Raw genomic sequence first — 25,279 nt, forward strand, 5'->3', positions numbered from 1 at the left:
CACCCCAGTGTACATAACTTTTGTGGTAACCTGGGGAAGTAATTGACTTTAATGGTTTAAAGTGTACCTGAAACGAGTAGTCTTAGGTTTCATACTTACCTGGGGTTTCCTTAAGTCCCTTGAGGCTGCTTTGCTTCGACCTCTCCCCGGGTGGCTTCTGTCACCAACAATAGTGCCAGAAAACCTGGCCGAGTCGCACTTCGTCACGCATGCAAAGTTCAGCCAGGGGCGTTCCCCATCACACTTCCGCAGCTGGGAGCGTTCTGTACTTGCGCAGTACTACTGCGCAGAACCCTTACAGGGTCGGGAGCGTGAGGGGCCAGTGCACGATCAAGTGCAACTTGGCCAGGCTTTTGCACACCATTGCGGGTGATAGGAGCCACTCAGGGACACAGTAAGGGACTGAAAGGTCTCAAGAGGGCTTAAGTAAGCCCCAGATAAATATAGAACCTGTTAAGCTTCTTGTTTCATTTTTTTTTTTTTTTGTTCTTTAAAGGTAAGGTTCAGGGACTAACAAAAAAAAAATGAAAATGCATATCCACTTACCTGGGGCTTCCTCCAGCCCGTGGCAGGCAGGAGGTGCCCTCGGCGCCGCTCCTCAGGCTCCCGGTGGTCTCCGGTACCCGACCCGACCTGGCCTAGCCGGCGGCCAGGTCGGGCTTCTTCTGCGCTCCATTGTGCGTTTCACAGTGGCGCGCTGACGTCATCGGACGTCCTCCAGGCTGTACTGCGCAGGCTCAGTAGTTCTGAGCCTGCGCAGTACAGCCCGGAGGACGTCCGATTATGTCAGCGCACCGGCGTGAAACGCACAATGGAGCGCAGAAGAAGCCCGACATGGCCGCCGGTCGGGTCAGCCACCGGAGACCACCGGAAGCCTGCGGAGCGGCGCCGAGGGCACCTCCTGCCTGCCATGGGCTGGAGGAAGCCCCAGGTAAGTGGATATGGATTTTAATTTTTTTTTTTTTTTTTTTTTTTTTTTTTTTTTTTTTTTAGTCCCTGAACCTTCCCTTTAACCACTTCAGCCTTCAGTCGTTTTTACTTTATGCATCCAAGCAATGTTCACCTCCCATTTATTAGCCTATAACTTTATCACTACTTATCACAATGAACTGATCTATGTCTCGTTTTTTCCACCACCAATTAGGCTTTCTTTGGGGGGTACATTTTGCTAAGAGCCACTTTACTGTAAGTGGATTTTAACAGGAAGAATAAGGAAAAAATGCTTTATTTCTAAGTTTTCGGCCATTATAGTTTTAAAATAATACATGCCTCCACAATTAAAACTCACGTATTGTATGTGCTTATTTCTCCCGGTTATTACACCGTTTAAATTATGTCCCTATCACAATGTATGAAGACAATATTTTACTTGGAAATAAAAGTGCATTTTTTCCGTTTTGCATCCATCACTATTTACAAGCTTATAATTAAAAAAAAATAGAAATATTTCATGTTTACATAGATATTTAAAAAGTTTAGACCCTTAGGTAAATATTTGTGTTTGTTTTTTTTATTGTAATTTTTTTTTTTTTTATTATTAAACATTTGATGTGGGTATTTTTGGGAGGGTGGGATGCAAATCAATTTTTTTTGTACATCTTGGTCTATTTTTTAATTTTTTTTTTTTTTTCATTTTCATGCAGTTAGCTTTTTGGCTACAAGATGGCAGCCATGAGTTTGTTTACAATGACGTCACTCTAAGCATAACACGGATGCTTAGAGTGACGTCGGGGGAAATAGGAACAGAAAAACCTCAGCTTCCGCGGCAGCGCACATGGCCTCTTGGGCGTAGCTAGTACGTCCAGGAGGCCAAAGTAGTTAAGAAGGGGTTTTTTTTTTTTTGTTAGAAAATAACTTTCACACAATTACTGGCTAGTCAGAGTGCCATATAAGCCAGAATAGTCTCTAGGACTTGGCACAATACTGAAAGTGAAAAATCAGTTTGGACAAGGTCCATTGAAGACAAGGGTGATGCGGATTGATGCAGGTAATTAGGGTGCCTGTGGTGCTTTAGTAAAATGGGTGCTGCATAGACCTCAATTTCTAATTAAAATAGAAATCTTTGACATTGTTACAACCAAAATTGTACAACGAAATTGCAATTGGAGATGTAGCAAACTGTTCGCCGGCGAATGGGGGTTCGCGTTCGCCTGCACCAGGCGAACTTTTGTGGAAGTTCGATTCGCCCCATAATGCTCTATTGAGCAAAACTTTGACCCTCTACATCAGTCAGCAGTCACATTATTGCCAAACACACTGCTCTCACTGCTGAAGGCCCGCCCCCCCCTCCCTCCTCCAAGCAAGGTCCTTATGCCATTTCACTCACTTGTCTGCCTACACTAATTAGTTAAGGGACAGCTGCTACTTCCACCCTCCTCTACCCTTCTACCTATTCCCTCCTCCCTCCGACCTCCTCCCTCCTATCGGAGGGAGGAGGGTCTCATCTGCCAGGGAATTATACTATTTCAAAAACCAGTTTACATACCATAGCTGGGAATCGAACCCAGGTCTAACTGTGTGGTGGGCAAGCACCCTAACCGCTGTACCACAACAGTACTAACTGAAGCTGGCCTAACATTTACCATTTATGCTCAATACAAGAGAAAAAGTAGACAGTAAGCCAGCACCTATTCAGTAGGAGACCTTAGGCAAGTCTTCCTAACACTGCTACTGCCTATAGAGCATGCCCTAGTGGCTGCAGCTCTGGTGCTTTGAGTCCGCCAGGAGAAAAGCGTGATATAAATGTTATTTGTCTTGTCTACTTTTTCTCTTGTATTGAGCATAAATGGTAAATGCTAGGCCAGCTTCAGTTAGTACTGTTGTGGTACAGTGGTTGGGGTGCTTGCCCACCACACAGTAAGACCCGGGTTCAAATCCCAGCCAATGTGAGTTGGCTTTTATGCTACAAATCCTTAAAGGGAACCTAAACGGTGAAGGATATGGATTTTTCCTTTTAAAATACCAGTTGCCTGAATCTCCTGCTGATCCTGTGTCTCTAATACTTTTAGCCACAGCCCCTGAACAAGCATGCAGATCAGGTGCTCTGACTGAAGTCAGACTGGATTAGCTGCATGCTTGTTTCAGGGTGTGATTCAGCCACTATTGCAGTCACAGAGATCAGCTGGACTGCCAGGCAACTGGTATTGTTTACAGGAAACATCCATATCACTCTCAGTTAAGGTTCCCTTTAAGCAACCTAATGTTTCTATTGCATTGAGCATAAATAGTAAATGCTAGGCCAGCTTCAGTTAGTACTGTTGTGGTACAGCAGTTAGGGTGCTTGCCCACCACACAGTGAGACCTGGGTTCGATTCCCAGCTATGGTATGTAAACTGTTTTTTTAAATAGTATAATTCCCTGGCAGATGAGACCCTCCTCCCTCCGGTAGGAGGGAGGAGGGAATAGGTAGAAGGGTGGAGGGTGGGCCTCCCGGTATTAGAGCCCTTGAAACATGTTTTCTATCATTTTTCCAGTCGGTAGAATTTTTTCAAATTTTCAAAGTTCGCCTCCCCATTGAAGTCTATTGCGGTTCGCGAACTTTTTCGCGAACCGAACCTTTCGCGGAGGTTCGCAAACCGAAAATCGGAGGTTCGCGACATCTCTAATTGCAATGTGCAATTTTCTAGTACAAAAATAAACCTAAATTATTGGCTTTAACATAATTGCGGCTAGAACGACACCCAGGGGTAATTTGGATGCTGGCTGCCGATACTTTGTTTTTAGGTGGTGCGGATATTGGCAGAGGGTGGTTTCAATCAACAATGGCAACGCAAATCCCACAGGTGTTTGTTAGGCACCGATAGAGGGAGGGCCCAAATGAGAATAGAGTTAGGATATTCATTTTTACCAATATTTTACCATTATTATTATTATTATTGATTTATAAAGCGCCAACATATTCCGTGGCGCTGTACAAAGTAAGAAACAAACATGGGGTACATAATAATACAGACAATGGTGTACACCAATATACAAGATACATAATTAGTGACAAAATACAAAGAATGATACAAAATACAAATTATAGAATTGGTAATGACAGTGATAAAATTAACATGATGAATAAAATGTATAATGGTTACCAAGACACAAAAGGGGGAGAGAGCCCTGCCCTTGCGAGCTTACAATCTAAAGGGAATGGGGGGAAACAAGAGGAGGGGTAGTATGCAGCAAATATATAGAGGCTTTGTGTTTTAGGATACCTAGTAGGAGTGCAATTTGGTCTTAGTACAAAGGGAAGTGGCCTAATGTAGAGCATATGCTTGTCGGAACAAGTGTGTTTTTAGAGAGCGTTTAAAGGTAGCAAAGGTTGGCGAGTGACGGATGTGTTGTGGGAGGGCATTCCAGAGGAGGGGTGAAGCGCGTGCGAAGTCTTGTAAACGTGAATGTGAGGAGTTGATTCTAGAGGAGGACAACAGAAGATCATGTGCCGATCTGAGATTGCGATTGGGTTTGTATCTGGAGATTAATGAGGATATGTACCGGGGGGAGAGATCGTGGAGAGCTTTGTAGGTTAGGGTTAGGAGTTTGAACTGAATCCTCTGGTTAATTGGCAGCCAGTGAAGAGCTTGACAAAGAGGGTCGGCAGAGGAAGATCGAGAAGAGAGATGAATGAGACGAGCAGCTGAGTTCAGTACTGACTGGAGCGGGGCCAGTTTGTTAGACGGTAGTCCACAAAGTAGTACGTTGCAGTAGTCCAGACGAGAAATTATGAGAGCATGTATTAACATTTTAGTTGTGTCTTGAGTGAGAAAGGGACGGATGCGAGATATGATTTTGAGTTGGAGATGGCAGGAGCTGGTTATGGAGTGAACATGAGGAATAAAAGAGAGAGATGAATCGAATATCACCCCCAAGCACCGAGCTTTGGGAACTGAAGTTATGGGAGTGTTATTAACATTTATTGTTACTTCAGGCAGGGAGGTGGACAGAGACGGTGGAAAAATTATTAGTTCCGTTTTACTCATGTTAAGTTTTAGGAAGCGAGAGGACATGAAGGAGGATATAGCAGACAAGCAGTCAGGAACACGTTTAAGGAGGGAGTTAAGGTCTGGGGCAGAGAGGTACAGTTGTGTATCGTCTGCATAGAGGTGGTATTGAAACCCAAATGAGTTGATTAAATCACCAAGACCATGCATGTAGATGGAAAAGAGGAGGGGACCAAGGACAGAGCCTTGGGGAACCCCGACAGACAAAGCATGAGGAGAAGAGATCTGATCTGAGTAGGAGACTGTGAAGGACCTTCCAGAGAGGTAGGAAGATAACCATGTGAGAGCAAGGCCCTTTATTCCGACATTTGAAAGTATTTGTAGGAGTAAGGTGTGGTCGACAGTATCAAATGCTGATGACAGGTCAAGAAGGATGAGTATGGAAAATTGACCTTTGGATTTGGCTGTAAGAAGGTCATTGGCCACTTTGGTAAGGGCTGTTTCCGTGGAGTGGTTAGAGCGAAAGCCAGACTGGAACTGATCAAGTAGGGAGTTAGCAGATAAATAATGGCTTAATTCTGCATGTATATGGCGTTCAAGTAGTTTGGATGCAAATGGGAGAAGTGACACTGGGCGGTAGTTGGCAAGTGTGGTAGGATCTAGAGAGGGTTTTTTAAGTAGTGGTGTCACAACAGCTTTTTTGAGTGGGGACGGAAAGATGCCAGTAGAGAGGGAGAGGTTAAATAGCGTTGTTAGTGCAGGCAAGAGAGATGAGGATAGCTGCGGAATGAAATGGGAGGGAATAGGATCCAAAGAACAGGTGGTTAGAGTAGCTTTGGCAATTTTAGAGGAAACCTATCACCCATTGCCCAATAGTAGAATATCTGTAATCCTACAGATTGTTTTACTACTGTCAATCCCCAGCAGCCAAATTGCTGCAGCACTTTTTTTTTTTTTTTTTCCTACAAAATACTTTCACGAATCGATATGCTTCGGGATTCGAGGCATGTTGATTCATTCATAGAGGCTTCAGTTGGCTCGGGGAACACTCATTCCACCTTCCCCAATCAATCCCCTGTAATAGCCATCGGGACCGAGTGCGCACCCGCCACAACACAGCTGGAAGGATATATTGTCCAAATTGCCACTAAGCGGATCCTGCTGGACGGATATATCCACATCCAGTTAGGCTTAAGTGGTTAATGACAATGGGGCGCAATTCTCACATATATTAACCGCCCGGTAGGGGAGGTTTGTAACACTATATGCTGTGTGTGGGTGGAAGGAGGGGGGATAGGAGAGCGAGGGGAGATATCTAGCCACCCCCTCCCCCCCCCCCCCCCCCCCATTCCTGTTATGGTCGTCATTAGTGATGGGCTCACGGGTAGAAAAATACCCGAATCCGTGATTCTAATGAGGCTTAATTGTCTCAGGTGTGTGCATGGGGGACAGAGGGTTAATTACCCAGGTGTCCGGGTGCTTCTATGCGTATCAAACACTTGCGCGTCCAATGGGACGCGTTCCATGACGCAATACCGCACACTTCCTCCTTCGACTGCAAGGCACGCTGACAGCTGTATGCCGCCATGCATTATGAAGCTGTATTTTGCAGATGTGCATGCATCTCCCACTGTGGAGATGTACGTACTACAGCTCCCAGCATGCCTTGCAGCTGGGAACGAGCTTCAGATGCGGGTTATTTGAAGTGGGCTGCAGATGAGATGGTGACCAACACAGGGATGGGCGGGGGGGGGGGGGGGTTACATGAGCAGCTCCTCTAGGTAACCAAAGTGCAAAAATCATTATTTTTATCGTTCATTGTTTTTGAGAGGATACATTTTCTGTTAAGGTCAAAAGTTTATCCAGCTGTACGCTGTTTGTCGGGGATTAGTAAACTTGACCTTTATAAAAACTTTATCTCAAAAACTTTCCCACACGTTTTTCTAGGGGACTGTTAAGAGACCTCATCGTTTAGGAAACAAATAATTGCTATTATCTTGCTATTACAAAATCAGAACAAATCACACACAACACCAACCAAACGATATTTGTGCTGATTGTATTGAGGCCAGCTTCATGGACTTTACAAATGATTCTGTTCTGCTGTCACTAACCTTGCCATATAAATGTTTTGCAGACCTTTTGAACGCACTCTCACTATGCATAAAGATAGCAATGGACATGTCGGCTTTGTTTTCAAAAATGGCAAAATAACTTCCATTGTGAAAGACGGTTCTGCTGCAAGGAATGGACTTCTCACAGAACACAACCTCTGTGAAATCAATGGCCAGAATGTAATTGGACTAAAGGTATGTTGGAGTGTTCATTCCCTCTCCCCATGTAGACATTAGAGGGTGATCTGGAAGGCCAATGTATTTTTGTTTGGGGAATGAAGGGGAGATGCTGCCAGCGGCATTTAGCTTAGGGCTCGTTTCCACTACGGGTGATTTGCAGCGTTTTCTTGAACACTAATCCAGTAGTGTAGTGGAATCGTAGCCTATTGAAATGGGCTGCTTCAGAATTTACATTCAGAAAAAAAAAACTGAAGCACGGTTATGGTTTTTCGAACAATGCATCCGAATTCCCATGGCCATACATGCCACTGCTAGAGGGATTCAAATGCATAATCACAGAGCACAGATAGAAGCTTGGTACAAGTGGAAGCCCACCTGTAGGGTAAGGAGAATGATGAGCAGGAACCTGGTGTTTGAGCCTATCTTTCGCACTGTCCAGAGGTTGTCCACTCATCCAATAGACACCAAATTTCCTGATCTGTCAATATCTTCTCCAGTTCATTTATATCTTTAGAAAAGTGATTTTTACTCAATTTATGTTGAACTTTAATACTGCAGAAAATTAAAAAGATAAAACCTACTTGTATGTCTGTGGTTATGTGGAACCAACAATCTCGCTCATCTGGGATGTTGTTAATCTGCTAGCGCTTTAGTTCCGAGATGAGGTTTCTTTCACTTTTTTTTTTTTTTTTTTTTTTTTGTCCCTTGCCTACATTCAGTAGTTTGGAATAATGTAATAGAAGCCACTTGAATTATGAATGTGCTGGTTTTGGCTCCTCCGTTTCCATGTTTGTTTTCCATTTCCTGGGCTACAATTGCAGTAAGGACCCCTCTGAAATCTAAGCGTTTAGCTGAGGTACTGGCTGTATATATTATGGGACGCTCACAATAAGTGCTGTGACAGGGATGTGCAGTCTTTATACAGTGTGCTCACAGATGTCTAGATAATGTGAAGCTATGTTGCATAAGTAAAGATCAAGATTCTCAAGCACTGTTGTATTGGCTTCTGATGTTTATTGGACGTCGGCATGGACAGGTTACGGTAGGTAAAGTGGGGCCTGATGTTGGTTTTCCACGTCTGCACTTCTACAGAGGTCAATGTGCTGGTGACAGGACGCTGCTAGTGAATGGCTTCTGTTTTGATTGACTGTCTGAAAAGCTCTGTGGTGTTTTGTCATTAGTTTGTGTTAAACATGTTGGTTCAATGTTTTACGCAGGATTCCCAGGTTGCCGAGATTCTTTCAAGTTCTTCAAATGTGGTCACCCTCACTGTAATGCCGTCTTACATATTTGATCACATGGTAAAGAGGTGAGTGAAGCGTTTTGCTCCACATATACTGTATTATCTGCCCTCATTTGCTTTCTCAGGAGTTGTCTTACTGGTTTCAGTGGGTCTGATTAACTAATGACCTCCTGACATGCAGATTTAGCAAACTTGGATTTTTTTTATGTTCTCAATGCAATAGGTAGTAAAAGTTTGCAATCTTGGATTAGGTTATATCAGAACACAGGATTCTAAAACAGTAAGGGTTATTTTATACTTAATGCATTAGTATGTGTTCAGTATGTATATAGCGCAACACAATCCTGCACAGTCTATTACTGCACTGCAGCTGTCTCAATGTGTTGTCCTGTCTTGAGGGCTTGTCCTTGTAGTTCACCACCACCACACCAACTAATGGAATGGGACTCACCCTTTACGTAGACCACTATTGGTCTAAATGACGCCTTGGGGTTATTCCCGGGTCACCCCCGACCTCTGCCACCTCATGGCCATCCTTAGCTCCTTGTTTTGATATGGGTTGTATATACCTCCACATAAAAACTGGTCATAGTGTAATACCGTTTTAAAATAATACATCCAAAATGTATTGCACTTACAAATTCCTTGTTAAAACATCCAGCATGAGGTTTTTTTACGGGCTCTCCCTCGTATTGGTGGCCTCAGGTGGGCTCTCCAATGACACCAACACCGCTCAGGTCCGGCTGCCGTTCGCTCAGCCGTCCATCCGTCTCAGCGTCTCCTCACCGCTCTCGCACTCCGCGCCACTTCCTGGGTCCCGCCCTACTAGTTTCGTCACATCAGTGACTCATCGGCAGCTCTTGATGAGTCACTGATGTGACGAAACTAGTAGGGCGGGACCCAGGAAGTGGTGCGGTGGGGAGACGCCGGGACGGACGGCTGAGCGCGCGACCGGACCTTAGCGGTGTTGGTGTCATTGGAGAGCCCACCTGAGGCCACCGATACGGGGGAGAGCCTGTAAAAACTCATGCTGGATGTTTTAACGAGGAATTTGTAAGTGCAATACATTTTAGATGTATTTGTAAAACAGTATTACGCTATGAGCAGTTTTTATTTGGAGGTATATACAATCCATATCAAAACAAGGCGATAAGGACGGCCTTGAGGTGGCAGAGGTCGGGGGTGACCCGGGAATAACCCCAAGGCGTCATTTAGACCAATAGTGATCAAAGGGAAGACACTGAAGGGAAATGGCAAGCTTTTAAACTTATACTCAATCAATACTGTAGTATGTATATCCCATATGGAAACAAAATGTCTAGGAATAAAAAAAGGCCTCTATGGATGAATAGAAAGGTTAAAGATAAAATGAAGAGGAAAAAGAATGCCTATAAGGTCTTAAAACAGGAGGGGACAGAGGCTGCACTAAGCAATTATAAGGAGTGCAATAAAAATTGTAAAAAAGAAATTAGGCAGGCAAAGATTGAAGCTGAAAAACAAATCGCTAAGGATATCAAATCTAACCCAAAAAAGTTTTACAAGTACATTAACTCTAAAAAAAGAAAGGTTGACTGTATAGGACTCCTAAAGGATGAGGATGGGAACTCAATGGTGGATGACCAAGGTAAGGCAGAGTTATTAAATGCTTTCTTTGCTTCTGTCTTCACAAAAGAAACAGCACTGTTGCAAACTACAGAGGCGGAAGAGTCTCAATCTTCTAACTGTAATATTAAATACTTAACGCAGGAAGAAGTGAAGGCAAGACTAAATAAATTAAAAATAGACAAGGCACCTGGCCCGGATGGCATGCATCCTCGGGTCCTAAGGGAATTAAGTTCAGTTATAGATAAACCCCTTTATCTTATCTTTTGTGACTCTCTTGCAACTGGCAGAGTCCCAGTGGATTGGCGTACAGCCCACGTTTTCCCATTATTTAAGAAGGGCAAAAAATCTGATCCAGGAAATTATAGACCTGTAAGTTTAACATCAGTTGTATGCAAACTATTTGAGGGGTTACTAAGAGATACTATACATGACCTCATAGTAGAAAATAATCTTATTTCTCAGCATCAACATGGGTTTACTAAAGACAGGTCCTGTTTGACTAACATGCTCAGCTTTTATGAGGTAGTGAATGCTAATATGGATATTGGGAATGCTGTAGATGTGATATACTTGGACTTTGCAAAGGCCTTCGACACTGTTCCCCACAAAAGTCTGGTGCAAAAGTTGAGGATGCAAGGACTGGGGAAGAGTCTGTGTTCATGGATAGGGAACTGGCTAATGGACAGAAAGCAAAGAGTTGTGGTCAATGGATCATACTCAAAATGGGAGACTGTTAGCAGTGGGGTCCCACAGGGGTCTGTTCTGGGTCCAGTGCTCTTCAATTTATTTATTAATGACCTAGTAGATGCAGTAGTGAGCAATGTTGCTATTTTTGCAGATGATACAAAATTGTGCAGAATCATTAACTCTCAGGAAGATAGTGTCATATTGCAACAGGATCTGGATAGGATGGCTATATGGGCACATACATGGCAGATGAAATTCAATGTTGACAAATGTAAGGTCATGCATTTTGGACGTACTAATGGTCTAGCACCATACAAAATAAATGGGATACAGTTGGGGACATCAAACTTGGAGAAGGACTTAGGAGTACTCATTGACAACAAGTTAAATAATCGTACTCAATGCCAAGCAGCTGCAGCTAAAGCTAACAAAATTTTGGGATGCATTAAAAGGGAAATAAAAACTCGAGATGCTAGCATAATATTGCCCCTGTTTAACTCTCTAGTAAGGCCACATCTGGAATATGGAATTCAGTTCTGGGCACCACATTACAAAAAAGATATTGCAGTTTTAGAGCAGGTGCAGAGACGAGCAACAAAATTGATGCGTGGGATGGAAGGTCTCACTTATCGAGAAAGGTTAGATAAACTGGGTTTATTTAGTCTAGAGAAAAGACGCCTTAGAGGGGATCTAATTAACATGTATAAATACATCAGAGGGCAATATAATACCTTGGCGGATGAGCTTTTTGTCCCTAGGCCTTCTCAAAGGACTAGAGGACATGATCTGCGCATGGAGGAAAAAACGTTTTAGCCATTTATTTAGGAAAGGGTTCTTTACAGTAAGAGTGATTAAGATGTGGAATGCATTGCCACAGGAAGTCGTTATGGCAAACTCTATACCTGCATTTAAAGGGGGCTTAGATGCTTTCCTTGAGTTGAAAGACATCCATGGCTACAATTACTAGGTAATGCCTAATGATGTTGATCCAGGGATTTTATCTGATTGCCATCTGGAGTCGGGAAGGAATTTTTCCCTTTAGGGGCTAATTGGACCATGCCTTGTAAGGGTTTTTTCGCCTTCCTCTGGATCAACAGGGATATGTGAGGGAGCAGGCTGGTGTTGTACTTTATACTGGTTGAACTCGATGGACGTATGTCTTTTTTCAACCAAAATAACTATGTAACTATGTAAGTAAAGGGTGAGTCCCATTCTATTAGTTGTGGTGGTGGTGGTGAAATACAAGAACAAGCCCTCAAGACAGGAGAACACATTGAGACAGCTGCAGCGCAGCAATAGACTGTGCAGGATTGGGTTGCGCTATATACATACTGAACTTTTAATCATTGCTTGAAAAATATTAGCGCACCATCCTATTGTGTTGACATAGACTGCATTTGCGCGCCTTAAGATATTTACTGCATTAGTATGTGTTTGTTTTTTTGTTTTTTTTTTCCCTCCAAAGCAGTGCATTGTGAAAAAGCTTTCAGCTAAAACGTGTATAGTGGGAACTAAGCCATAGGGAAACATGGGCATTACCTTGAAAATCAGTTTCCTTTCAGTAATAACTGAGAGCCACTAATATAGTGTAAAAGGACACTTAGGGGTTGATTTACTAAGTAAGGACAAGGTGGGGAACATAAGCGATCCTGGAAAAAAAAGGTGAGTTGCTGGACAACTGCTAGGCTTACCTAGAAGTGTATCCGATTCTTTGGGGCAGCTATTTCTGTCTAGTTCTGTACAGACGTGTCACTAACCTGTAGGGAAAACACAATGCCCTCAGCTGAGTTGATCTTTCGCAAGGATGGTCGGGAGCCGCTGTACACACTAGATTCTAAGTCGAGGCAGCTCCCACTGGTCGCCTTTGCCAAGACGAGAACTTTGGTATGTGTTACAAATTCTGGGATTTATGTCCACATTGTTAGACAGCTGCTCTCAGAAACATTTAGGGAGATCTTGGTCCTTAAGAGCACAAGGCATTTCTGAAATGTTAACATAAATATTAAATGAAGAGCAGCATCTGTCAAGCACTCAGTGGGATTTTTCTTTAATAAATGATGTGAATGTTTCTTTCAACAGAATGGCTTCCAGTGTGATGAAGAGTTTAATGGATCACTCTGTTCCTGAGGTCTAACGTGCTCCTGCCCTGGACTTATTGTACAATAAGCAGACAGCAGGGTAACCATCCATAAGAGCAAGATTCTTACTACTACTGCATGTTAACCTTGGCATTGTATACAACAGCCAGACCTATTGTAACTGATTCTGTACATGTAAATGTTAACATACCTTTCCTAGGTAGAAAGCTGTGCAACTTTCTTGTTACCTAGTATCTCCATTTACAAGCTGCCATATCTTATGCTGTACCACCAGGATGAGGAGTCAGACTATATTTTGATTACTGTCGAGGCATAAAACCATAGACTGGTTCTAGCTGTCGGCCATTTTGAATTTACAGTCAGTTTAGTAAAAGAGGTAAAATAAATGCACTATTCTTACAAGTAACTGTATCTGATAAGAAAAAAAATGCTGTACTTTTTTTATTCTATGTGAGAGCTATTTTCCTATGTACGGATCACCTGCATGCCATTTTTGCTATAAAATGCTATTTATGTCACGAAATTATTAAAGTGATAATACAGTAGTGCAATGTAATGTTCTGTACTTAAAGAAAAACAATACCCCTAAGTAAGAGGGCGTGGTTGGAAGTTAGTTGGACTAGCAATGGGGGTTTCATTATTTGGATACAAGCTTGCACTAGCACAGAATGGTTGCTGTAAGCAATTGCCAATCCGTTATTTGTATGTTTAGCTTTGAAATGAGCTTTAAGGCTGCTTGCACACCAAGACGTTACAGGCGCACGTTAGTGCGCCTGTAACGCTCCCCCAACGCACAGCAATGTAACACAAGTGGGCTGTTCACACAGCCCACGTTGCGTTACATGTAACGCTGCACGTTCTGTGCAAAGTGCAGCATGCTACGGCGTTGGAGCGGCTATAGCCGCGTTAGACTGTTTGCACATGCGCAGTGGGGGGCGGAGGAGGCGGGGAGAGCCAGCTACAGTAGCCGCGCACATGGCTACTTAATATTCACTGCACTGGCGGGCGCTGATTGGCCGGCGGGACCACGTGATGCGGAGTGTCTCGCTCCGCATCACGTGGTCCCGCTGGCCAATCAGCGCCACTCTGGGAGATATTATGGGCATCGAGCAGCCTAACGCGGCTCACTCTACCGTCGGCTTTTGCAGCACCATACGTTGTGTTAGGTGCACGTTATGCGACCTTAACGTGCCACCTAACACAACGTCTTGGTGTGCAAGAAGCCTAAAAGGAACATTGGAGGTGTGAGACTTGTGGAAGCTGCCCTATTTCTTTTCTTTAATACCAGTTGCCTGGCTGTCATGCTGATCATTCTGGTCAGTAGGGTTTAAATCGCACACCTGAAACAAGTATTCAGCTAATCTTGTCAGATATGTCATTGACATCTGAAGTATTAGAGGCAATGTGCATTATTTAAAAGGAAACAAACATGGCAGCCTCCATATCTCTCCCCTCAGGTTCCCTTTAATGAGTGCAGGGCATTAGCCAAGCGGCCAGTTGTTACCATTGGTGACCATTAGGGATTATCAATTAAATACTATTCTAGTAGAATCTTTTTATAGTAGGCTCCAAGGGACCAGGAAAAGCAGTTTACTATCAGTTTAGTATGTCAGAATATGTTATACATTGTATATTTATACAGATGCATTTTCTGGGACCCGATGACTGAGTTTACTATATTCAGAGGTTTGCTATAGTGAGATTCTACTATAATTCCAAATTGATGGAAATAGACCAGCTGCTGCATTTTATTGGTTTATTTCCAAGTAGCATACATCAACTACGAAATGTTTAGCATTTTAGGACCATCCCTTGTAAATGCCCATAAAACTGTGAGCCAAAAGCTTTGTGTGCAACAATAATTGCTTCCTCTTAAAGGGAACCAGAGCTGAAATGAAAAAAAGGTTATACATACCTGGGGCTTCCTCCAGCCCCATACGGGCTGATCGATCCCACGCCACCACCCTCCTCTGCCCGCAGCTATGAGAACCGGATCCCCGCTGTTCAGTCAGTCGGAGCCAGTCTAAGCGTAGCAGAGGTGCACTCTTTGCGTATCTCTGCAGTAGTGTATGGAGAAATACGTAGAGGGCGCATTTCTCCTGCGTAGGCCACTCCGATGACGTCAGCGACGGGATCTGGTTCTTGTAGATGCGGGCAGCGGTGGATGGCAGCGTGGGATCAATCAGCACGTATGCGGCTGGAGGAAGCCCCAGGTATGTATAACTTTTTCATTTTTTTTTTTTTAGCTAGGGTACATCTCTGGTACCCTTTAATGCCTGCCCGGGGTTACCTGCTGCTTATCAGGTTCAGTTTTATATTCTGTATGGAGTCTTGTTTCCATGGTGGGGAATTCATTTAACAGACGCCAGCCTTATTAAAGTTGCCCAAAACCTTTGATGGTGATTGAGTGCATAGGCAGGAGCCGATGCTAGCCTCAATCCATCTGAGTGCTTCGTAAACTTGCATGCAAAGCAGAGGACATTTTTAGTTGAGGCGATGCAAAGGAGAGAACACACAGCAGCCACTTCTCAACAAGTGTTTACTAGTGAAACCAATAGTTAGGCCCCTTCCCCACTTTTGCGCTGCATGCAACGCTGGTTGACGAAGTGCAGTTACAATCACATTCATTTGTAATGAATGGAGTTGTACTGTGTTATGCAAAATTGCTGGAAACTGCAGACAGTGCAGTCTATGCACTTCTGATGTCCTTGCTGATCGCATACCTTGTGTGTTGCTGAAAACGAGATCAGCAACGCACAGACTGGAACAGGGCCTCAATGGAGCAGATTTTCTACCTGGTCTGGTTGCCTTTGCGGTCTTATTTCCTCTAGAGTCTATGGTCAGCAGTCTCTATCTGGTCAAGTAGTAGCACATTCTGCCAAATACAGGTTGCTTTGCTTGCGGTCTGATCATGTATAATAAAAGCATGTCCTCACTTGAAGTATTGTTTAGCAATAATTGTATAAGTGCCTCAATTCATGATTGTAATCTCCCTATTGTGTGCAAAAATATGAGAGCTCCAAGAGATGGATAAATATGCTTGAGGTTGTGCTCTGGTGCTCTGTTTAGAAGTATCTCTTATCGGGAGTTATAGATACAGTGCTCAGGGGCTTAGAGCTTCTAAAGGGGGGGGGGGTAGTATTCTCCATTAATGATCACCAGGTTCTGCATATAGTAATTAGCAACCATAAGCAGTTAAGAGAACAGCTAATACTGAGTGGATTCTGCTCCCTCAGCCTAGAGGAGGGATTGGTAATGCTGGTGGTATCACTGCTGATGAATGGTAGCACTATGCCAGATTTTCACACCTAAATCGGTCACTGCATGTTCCATCTGTACTCATCCCAAAGAGCTCACAGAATATTGGCAGTGACGTGGCCAAGAGGTAAATATCTGTTTTTCTGGAGTCAAAACTGTCAGACTAAAATGGCAGGGCGTTTGCAGATCATACATACACATTTCTGTATACTGCTTAGAATTAAACAAAGACTGACAGTTTTCCTAAACTTTAAAGGGATGCTTAAGCCAGGAATAAAAAATCAGTTTTACTTTCCTGGGGCTTCTACCAGCTTCCTCCAGCTGTCTCGTGCCCTCGCAGACTCTCACGGAGCCTCCGGTCTGCCGCCGCCAACTAGTTTTGTTTTCGCTGACAGGCCTGGTTATGCGTATTTTTCTTCACGTTCCCATTTGCGCAGGACACTATATTTAAGACTGGAAGATGAGGAAGGATACGCATGCCCTGTCTGCGAAAACAAAACTAGCTGGCAGTGAGAAACCAGAGGCTCCGTGACTGCGAGGGCGTGGGATGGCTACAGGGGGCTGGTAGAAGCCCCAGTCAAGAAAACGGATATTCCTTGCTTAAGTGTCTCTTTAAGAAGCATAGTGAAATGTAGGAGGTGACTATTTCCCATATCATACCTACAAACACTACTCTCCACGCAATCTTGTTACATTCATTTTCTTGTGTAAATAAGGCTTATTAGCTTCAGTATGAGTGATATTTTACTGGACACGTTGGTGTACAGATGGTGAGGTTCAGACAGACTGGCACAAGTTACAGATACAGTGTTCTCCCTAGACTCTTTCAGCCGGGTGCTCCACCCGGCTAGTTTTGGTCACCACCCGGCTGTCATCGGCTCAACTCCCTCCTATGCTGTAAGCATGGTTGCTTGCTGAAGCACCAGCCCTGCATTCCCTCCTCTCGCCCCACCTGGCTACTTTTTCAGGCCACCCGGCTGGGAAAAAAATGGTTGGAATAATGTGCGTATGATGCTGCTGTCTGTAAGCTGAACAAAACCTTTCATATACATATTTTTTAGTAACCTGTAATTCCATGGGTATAGTATTTCTTTATTCACTTTCACACTAGAATGTAATGCTGTAGATTGGAGTAATGCAGTGCTTCATCTGTTATATCGCAGCTAGCCAGGTAAAGCATGTTGAGTTTTATAACACATTCTGCCTCTGCTCAAGCTTTTCTGCAATATTATCTACCATCAATGCATAAAGGATACTTGAAGTGACATGAGATAGACGTGTATGTACATTGCCTAGCACACAAATAACTATGCTGTGTTCCTTTTTTTTTAAAATATCAGGTATGTAAGTGTCTGACTCTGTCCTGACTCAAACAGGAAGTGACTATAGTGTGACCCTCACTGATAAGAAATTCCCCTTTCCTATCTCTTTCTTGCTCTCAGAAGCCATTTTCTGCTAGGAAAGTGTTTTATAGTTGGAATTTCTTGAGAGCAAGAAATAGATAAAGGGAAATTTCTCATCAGTGAGGGTCACACTGTAGTCACTTCCTGTGTGAGTTAGGACTGAGTTAGCCACTTACATATTATAATTAACTCCTTTTAGACAGAGAAAGGGAAAAAAAGAACCACTGCATAGTTATTTGTGTGCTAGGCACTGTACATACACGTCCAACTCATGTCACTTCAGGTATCCTGTAAAGCATGGCATGCATGTTACATTGTAGTGCTAAGACAACGTCACTCACTCTAAAAGCAGCTGTTACCTGTATTGCCCTAATGTGAAGATTGTGCTCTAATGCATGCTGTGAGAATGTGCTGTATTCTCTACTAAGTATAGGCATACGGTGGTAAGACTTGTCTGATCTGTAGTCGACACCATGCACTACCTTCTTTCAGCACAGTCATCTTTCCAGTACCTTTTGGCTGGTTTCTAAGAAATTCTTTGACTGAAACCTCTGCTAAAGATGGTTAATGGGATGCAAATGATTTCTATTTGCATGAAAATGCAGCTTTGAAATGGGCCAGTCAGCATGCAAGTTGGTATTATTTGCATCTCACTGATCTATAGCCTTGACCCTTTATGCCTGGTACACACCATGCAATCAGATGGACAGATCTGATTTCTGATTGATTTTCCAAACACTTCTATTCAAAACCAATCAGAAAAACAATCCGGAATCAAACCTGTCAGAAATTATCTATTCAACACATCTGATGGAAAATTGCAATGTGTGTACCAAGCATTAGACAAAGGCTAAGTTTACACTATGTGCATTGTAACCTGTGCATAACATTTTACACTCAACGATTTTTCATTTTATGAAATAGTGTGCGTTTCACGTTACCCAGGAACACACTGTAGAAAGTGCATTTTAATAATGTGGTCAGTTATAATGCAGAGTTGTGAACATGCCGATTAAATTGTATGGTGAGTGCATTCATAGGCAGCATAGTGTGAACTCTCCCTCTGTTTACATGGAGCCAGGTGTAAAAGCCCATAATGTAATTATGGTGCAGTGATTGAAAGGTTTTCTGGGCAGCTGGAAAAAGTGAAACATTGAGAATATCCATCATTGTAAAACAGGTCAGTATGCTGCCAAACTCTGCCCAGTGAAATGCATTGCAATACTTTATTAATGGGTTGAAACTCACTTTGGAAAAACTCTGGTACCTATGATTGCATACAAGTGTATTAGTGTAACCCTGAAACCTCTTGAGAAACTATGCACTCACTCCTCCTACCTAGTGATGTCTCCGGGGCAACAGCTGACATATTAATCATAAATGGACCAACTCTGCATGAATTTCCAATGGTCTAAACCAGTGTTTCTCAACATTTTATTGGTATGTACCCCTTTTAAAACACTGTACTCACCAAGTACCCCCTAGCATAGTAAACATTATCACAAGTACCCCTTGACAAATATATATTTAATCACAGAACATAATTGGTTCTAAACAATTTCCAAACATTTACTACCGTATATACTCTAAGTTGAGAAATTTAGGTCTGATCTACTTTTGTAAAGTAGGGGGGTTGATTTATACTTGCATCAGACCTAAATTTCTGACTTGTAGAAGAGTATAAAGCGTCCCCTCTGCTCTATATTTTGCTGCATTCTGTTACCCTTGAGCTGCTAGCCAGCCAGCCAGATTGTGTCCCTCTGCTTTAGTTAAGATGCCTGGTCGCCATAATCCACCTCCCCCTGCAAGCTGCATAATAGACTGACCCCGCTCTAACAGGTGATTCTCAAGCAGCAAGCGGGGCAGGAGCAGCTGAAAATCCTCAGTTGAATATGGAGCTCCGTTGAATTTTTTACTGCTTCAATCACTGATAACAGTGACACCTTTAGGCCCCATTCACACTACACGCGTTTCCAGCCGCGTTTTGGAAACGCGTGTAGGTGGCCGACATCAGACAGTGCACTGTCTGATGTTCACACTGCATGCGTTCCGGACCTGTGCGGTCCAGGAACGCATGCTGCACGCATTTTTTTTTGTAAAAACACATGGCTGTCCCATTCACTTTTCAGTGATGGGATCAGCAACGCACACAAACGCGGATGGCTTGCGTTCTGCACGCATGGCCATCCGCGTTTGTGATGTGAACAGGGCCTTACTGTGCAGCTGGGGAGAGCAGTGTTATCTATCAGCATTAGATCTCCCCGTCCTGCTTCCTAGTGACATGAGGAAGTGGGGGAGGTGATCAGAGTAGGGAGACATGCTGGATGGGAGCTGAAGCCAGTGATTTGTGGAGGATATCGGCATTGAGAGAAAGTTTAGATGCATCCAGACTGGGTAATTCTCTAACATGTTTCTTTGAATCACAGGATTGGGCTCATCTTCCCTGTCAGCACTCAGCTCCTGTGTGCACTGTTGATCATTCCTTTTCTGAGGCAAGATACTTGAAGTGATTAACCCCTTGTGATCTGCAAGCATGTTTCCAACACTGTGCTGCTTTTAATGTTCTGTATTAACATATCAGCAGCACAGTGTGAGGAAGATGCATGGAGATCATGCAGGGTTGCTCCTGGTATCAGTATCATACATGCCCACTGTTATTATTTAGTATTTATGTAGCGGTGACTTCTTACGCATCGCTGTACGGAGTATATTGTCTTGTCACTAACTGTCCCTCACAGGGCTCACAATCTAATCCCTACCTTAGCCATATGTATCATGTAGTGTATGTATCATAGTCTTGGGCAAAGTTAGGGGGAAAGCCAGTTAACTTATCTGTATGTTTTGGGATGTAAGAGGAAACCATAGTGCCCGGAGGAAGCCCACACAGACACAGGCAGAGCATACATTTTTACATTGCATACAGATGTTGACATGTCTGGGATTTGAACCGGGAACTGCAAGGCGAGAGTGCTAACTACATCGCCACCATGCTGCCCTTAACCTTATTTATGATTTCTTCCAAAGACAGAAGGTTTGGACTTAACTACAACTTTTCTGGATACACTTATATTAGAGACTTTAAAAAATGCCAGCTTAAGAGGGTCAAATATTGGGGTTGACTTATACATGAGGTCGACTTGTATTCAAGTATATACGGTATTCCTTATTAATTAGCTAAAATACTAATTTGGTGTTTAAATAAGTTTTATCATCTTCTAAAACTCTAGATTTGTTGTTCATGGTTAAGTATATCAAGCCTGAGTACCCCCTGGAACCATCAGAAGTACCCTCTGGGGTACACGTACCACACGTTGAGAACCTAGGGTCTAAACACACTGTCAGTGACAGTCAGCCACTGTTATACTATACTACTCTTGTACCCAACAACAGGTACATACGTTTTCTAAAGCGAGTTTGAGGGCTGGAACCTACTAAAGCGATTTTGCAAGCGTTTAGAAAGGTTTTCAAAATGCTAGTAACTTCTCTAAACGCTCAGCTAATGTTGATGGATGGAATAAATTCCACTGGAGCAATTGCGATTACTAAAATCGCAAACTCAGTACATGCATCATTTTTAGCATTAACGTTTCTGCAATGTACAGTATATAAACGCTGGCGTAATCACTCCTCAAAACCTACACAAAGCAATTTTGCTAACTTTTTAAAATTACTGCACACTATAAAAAAAAAAATTGAAAGGACCAATCAGAATTAAAAACGCTTACTTTTTAAAATTGCTACCAAAATTGCCAGAAAATGTTCATGAAATTGCTTACAAAACGCTCATTAAAAATTCTAGTGATTGCAATAGCACTTTGTAGTGGGTTTCAGACCTAAGGGAGATGGGCTGAAAGGATTTAGAGATTGATGCTATTTGACCACCTCTTATGCTGCATTAGGAGTGATTTAGTTCTATGAGCACAACTGTTTGCTTCTTATAATGTGTTATTGGCAGGTGCTCTTTAACCATAAACCATGTATTACTTTTCCTTACTTTCTGTATATTTTGTATATGAACAAAAACATGCTAACTTCAAAATACAGGAACACATTTCAAAAATGTTGGTGTTTGTTTTGTGTTGGGTGACATGGACATATGTTCTACAAGAGCTGATATATTTTACATGACACTTTTCAGCAGGTATCGGTGTTATACAATGTTAGTGATTCAGGAAATAAAGATTGCAAAGGGTGAAGATGTAACGAATTCTGAGATAATGCAGGACTATGCAACTTGGAACAGACCACTTGAATCTTGCTAAGGTGGAATTTGATTGGTTTTTGAAGCTTCATAAATTTATATACATACCATAATATTGCATCAATTTGAAACTATTTGCATCTCATGGACCATCCTTAGTTTCAAACCATGGCCCAAAATACCCTCCTGCAGTAGTCGGGCCTCTTTTCCACAGACTGTTGATAGGCAGTGAAATGCCTCTCAAACTCACACTACTGCTCACTGCTGCCTGGTAACTGCTCACCACTTGCTGGTAACTGCCTGCTGAGCTCACAGCTCAACAGTCTGTGGAAAAGAGGCCTTAGTTTGTATGCTAAGGTAGGCCTCTTTTCCACAGACTGAGCTGTGAGCTCAACAAGCAGTTACCAGGTAGCAGTAAGCAGTTGTGAGTTTGAGAGGCATTTCACTGCCTAACAGTCCATGGAAAAGAGGCCTAAAGCATGAATAGCAGGCAATAGTATTCAGTAATTTGACATTACAATTAAGAGGCTACTGCTCATGCCAAACTCATTCTAATTCCTAAGGCCCTGTTCACATTACAAACGCAAGCCGGCTGTGTGTTCGGTACGCAACGCATACAAAAACATGCCATCCGCGTTTGTGTATGCGTTGCTGATCCCATTCACTGAAGTGAATGGGTCAGCCGTGCGTTTCTGTAAAAAATGCGTGCAGCATGCGTTCCCAGAGCGCACTGGTCCGGAACGCATGCAGTGTGAACATCAGAAAGTGCAGTCTATGCACTGTCTGTCATGCGTGTCGGCCTCCTGCACATGTTCCCAAAACACGGCTGGAAACGCGTGCAGTGTGAATGGGGCCTAAAGGCCCACACAGTACATGTTTTGCAGGAAACCACAAACATGCACAGGTGGGGTAATTCATGTCGCAGCAGAGCTGATTAACTAACTATCTGTGGATTTCCACATAACATGCACTGTTGGTGGGCCTTGAGGACAGGGTTGTGGAATACTGTCTTAAATGAAGCAATCAAATCCCATGAAGGTTCAATGAGCTTGGAACAATTTGCATCCGTAGTGGTAATGCACTGCCTGCATGAAATGCACCTTATGGCCTGGTGCACACAGAGCGATTGTTGAAGCGTTCCGCAAATCGCTTCTGCCTGTGAAAACGCTTGGCTAATGTATTACAATGGGATGGTGCACACCAGCGGTTTGATGTTTTTAGCAAACCGCAAACGTGGGTCCTGCAGCATTTTTGCGGTTTGCAGATGCGTTTCTGCCTCAATGTAAAGTATAGGAAAAGCTCAAACTGCTCTGAAAAAGCTAGATCAGGGCCCATTCACACTTGAGTGGTAATTGCGCGATTCCTGCTCAAGGCAAACCGCTAGCTGTTTTGTAAAAAAAAAAACGCTACACGTTGTAGCCATTGGCAGTGTTCTTACTTCCACGTTTGCAGTTAGCGATTACCGCAAATGTGCAGCGGTTTGTCGGCGGTTAGCATGCCACCGCAGTGTCCAGTGAGGTTTCTGCATTAATTGCGGGAACATCACTCCCGCAAACCGCTGGCGGTAATCGCTGGCGTTCTGCGGTTTCAGTTTCAGATGTGAACAGGCCCTCAGCGGTCTTTCAGGCGTTTGTTACATTAGCTGTTCAGTAATAGCTTCACTGTAACAATATTTGTAATCTGCTACAAAAACGCTCTAAATCATTAGGCATGTTTAGAAAACCTCTCTGGGCCCATTTCACACCTAAAATCGCAAACGCTAAGCGTTTTTTTTTACTGTATAGAAAGCGTTTTTCCAGCAATTAGCGTTTTGTGATTTCTAGTTCAATTTAGCCTGCAGAATCGCTCAGAAAACACTGCAGGCAACACTTTTGTGTTTCAGCAAATCGTAAAGATGAAAACAGTTCCATATACTTTCATTGTACACACGTTTGTCAACGTTTGGGCCTATGACAACACAACAGAGCTGTGCAGTTATCTATGCTGGGGTGACTTGCAGCTACAAAAAAAAAAAAAAAAAACAGTTGCTCCCATCGATGTTATTACCAGCCATACAGGAATAGATAGTAATGTAAACATCCTAAATTATAGATTGGTTTATTTAACAGAAATGCCAGCAAACCCATGTGATCACTCAATTTGCTTAAAAAAAGTCAATTTTTTTTTCAATAAAAATCCAATTGTATGTTTGAAAAGCTAATCCAAATCAAAGATACAGAGTATGACTCATAAATCACTTATGTGGTGGGTATGAGGACTACTTCATATACATGCCTGCATCCAGCTTTTATTGTATGGTTTTGCCCTGGTGGGTACCTATAACCATAGCAAAAAAAAAAAACACCTTTGTAAAGGAAAGCCTCTGGATAGCCCAGAGACTTCCTCAATCTTCCTACACCCCTCCATTCCTGTACAGTATTTGACGTGAACACTGAATATTGCTCACAACCACGCTTCCCTCTGTGCACTACGCAGGTGAGGGATTGTGGAGGATCAGGGAAGGGGAAACCTCTGGAGCATTCAGAGGCTCTTTTTTTTTACTAATTTCAGGTTTTAATTTAAGGTCTAAATTACATTAAGTGTTTAGATACGTAAGGGCTTGTTTCCACTATTGCGGTGCAGAATCGCCTGGATTCCACCGCTGATGAAATCGCATATGGATGCGATTCCCCATGCGTTTTTGCCGCGAATTCGCATGCAATTTCGCATAGGTGAGGGTATATGCGATTTTAACCATGTCACTGCCTGTGTGAATTTACATTGGTACCTATGCGAATTCGTGGCAAAAACCGCATGGGGAAAACTCATGCGATTTCCCTATTAAATACATTGCATGCAATTCGCATGCATTCCACTCGCAGGCAAATTCTGCAGCTCTTTTGTGCGTTTCACGCACCTCAACAACGCTACAGTGGAAACAGGCCCATCCACTTGCATTACATGTGCAAATCCACATGCATATTCGCGATAGTGGAAACAAGCCCTAAAAGAGAGCTTAAGGTGGGGTTAGAAAATTAAACACTATGCTACCTGATCTGGGGGATTGAATGGATCAGGTAGCCTCAGTCTCTGCTGCTCTGTTGGTCTGCATGGAGTTGCTTTTGCAATCTCACAATGCTGGAAGGAGAGATACTCTCCCAGCGTGTAGGGAGGTGGGGGTGTGGTTAAGGAGAGACAGCTGCCCAACGGCAGCTGTGGAAAGCCTGCAAGCATGCCCCCAGTGGGTGCTTTGAGCAGGGAATCTCTTGCCTCCCATTTCCCTCAAATAGTGACAGTTATCTTGAATTGGGGGGGTAGTTAGTGTGTGTGTGTGGGGGGGGGGGGGAAAGGGGTAGTTATAGCATGGGGGAGGGGTAGTTATAGCGTGCGTTGGGGGGGGTCAGGTGCAGAGCTGCATGTCATAAGGTGGGAAACATGCCTCTGTGTCCTATCACCCCACTGCGGGTACACTTTAAGGAAAGTTACTTAGGAATATAAAAATGTTCATTTTCACTTAAAGTTTTGTGCATATCTTTATGCTGCAATCTTTCCCTGCTTAATCTAAAGAAGGCAGCTAGAAAA

General features: G+C 43.2%; 1 protein-coding gene across 2 annotated transcripts in view; it reads left to right on the top strand.

The window, feature by feature from the left end:
- SDCBP (syndecan binding protein) overlaps positions 1-13,401 on the top strand; it is a 57,647-nt gene extending 44,246 nt beyond the window's left edge. For both annotated transcript variants that reach the window (XM_068237423.1, XM_068237425.1), the window contains exons 7-9: positions 7,066-7,237; positions 8,440-8,531; positions 12,837-13,401. In XM_068237423.1, coding sequence (XP_068093524.1) covers positions 7,066-7,237; positions 8,440-8,531; positions 12,837-12,891 — 319 coding nt within the window. In that variant the 3' untranslated portion in view covers positions 12,892-13,401. The remainder of the gene's footprint in view (positions 1-7,065; positions 7,238-8,439; positions 8,532-12,836) is intronic.
- The last annotated feature ends 11,878 nt before the right edge of the window (positions 13,402-25,279 follow it).

Source organism: Hyperolius riggenbachi, chromosome 5 (genome assembly GCF_040937935.1).
Source record: "Hyperolius riggenbachi isolate aHypRig1 chromosome 5, aHypRig1.pri, whole genome shotgun sequence".
Lineage (NCBI taxonomy): Eukaryota > Metazoa > Chordata > Amphibia > Anura > Hyperoliidae > Hyperolius > Hyperolius riggenbachi.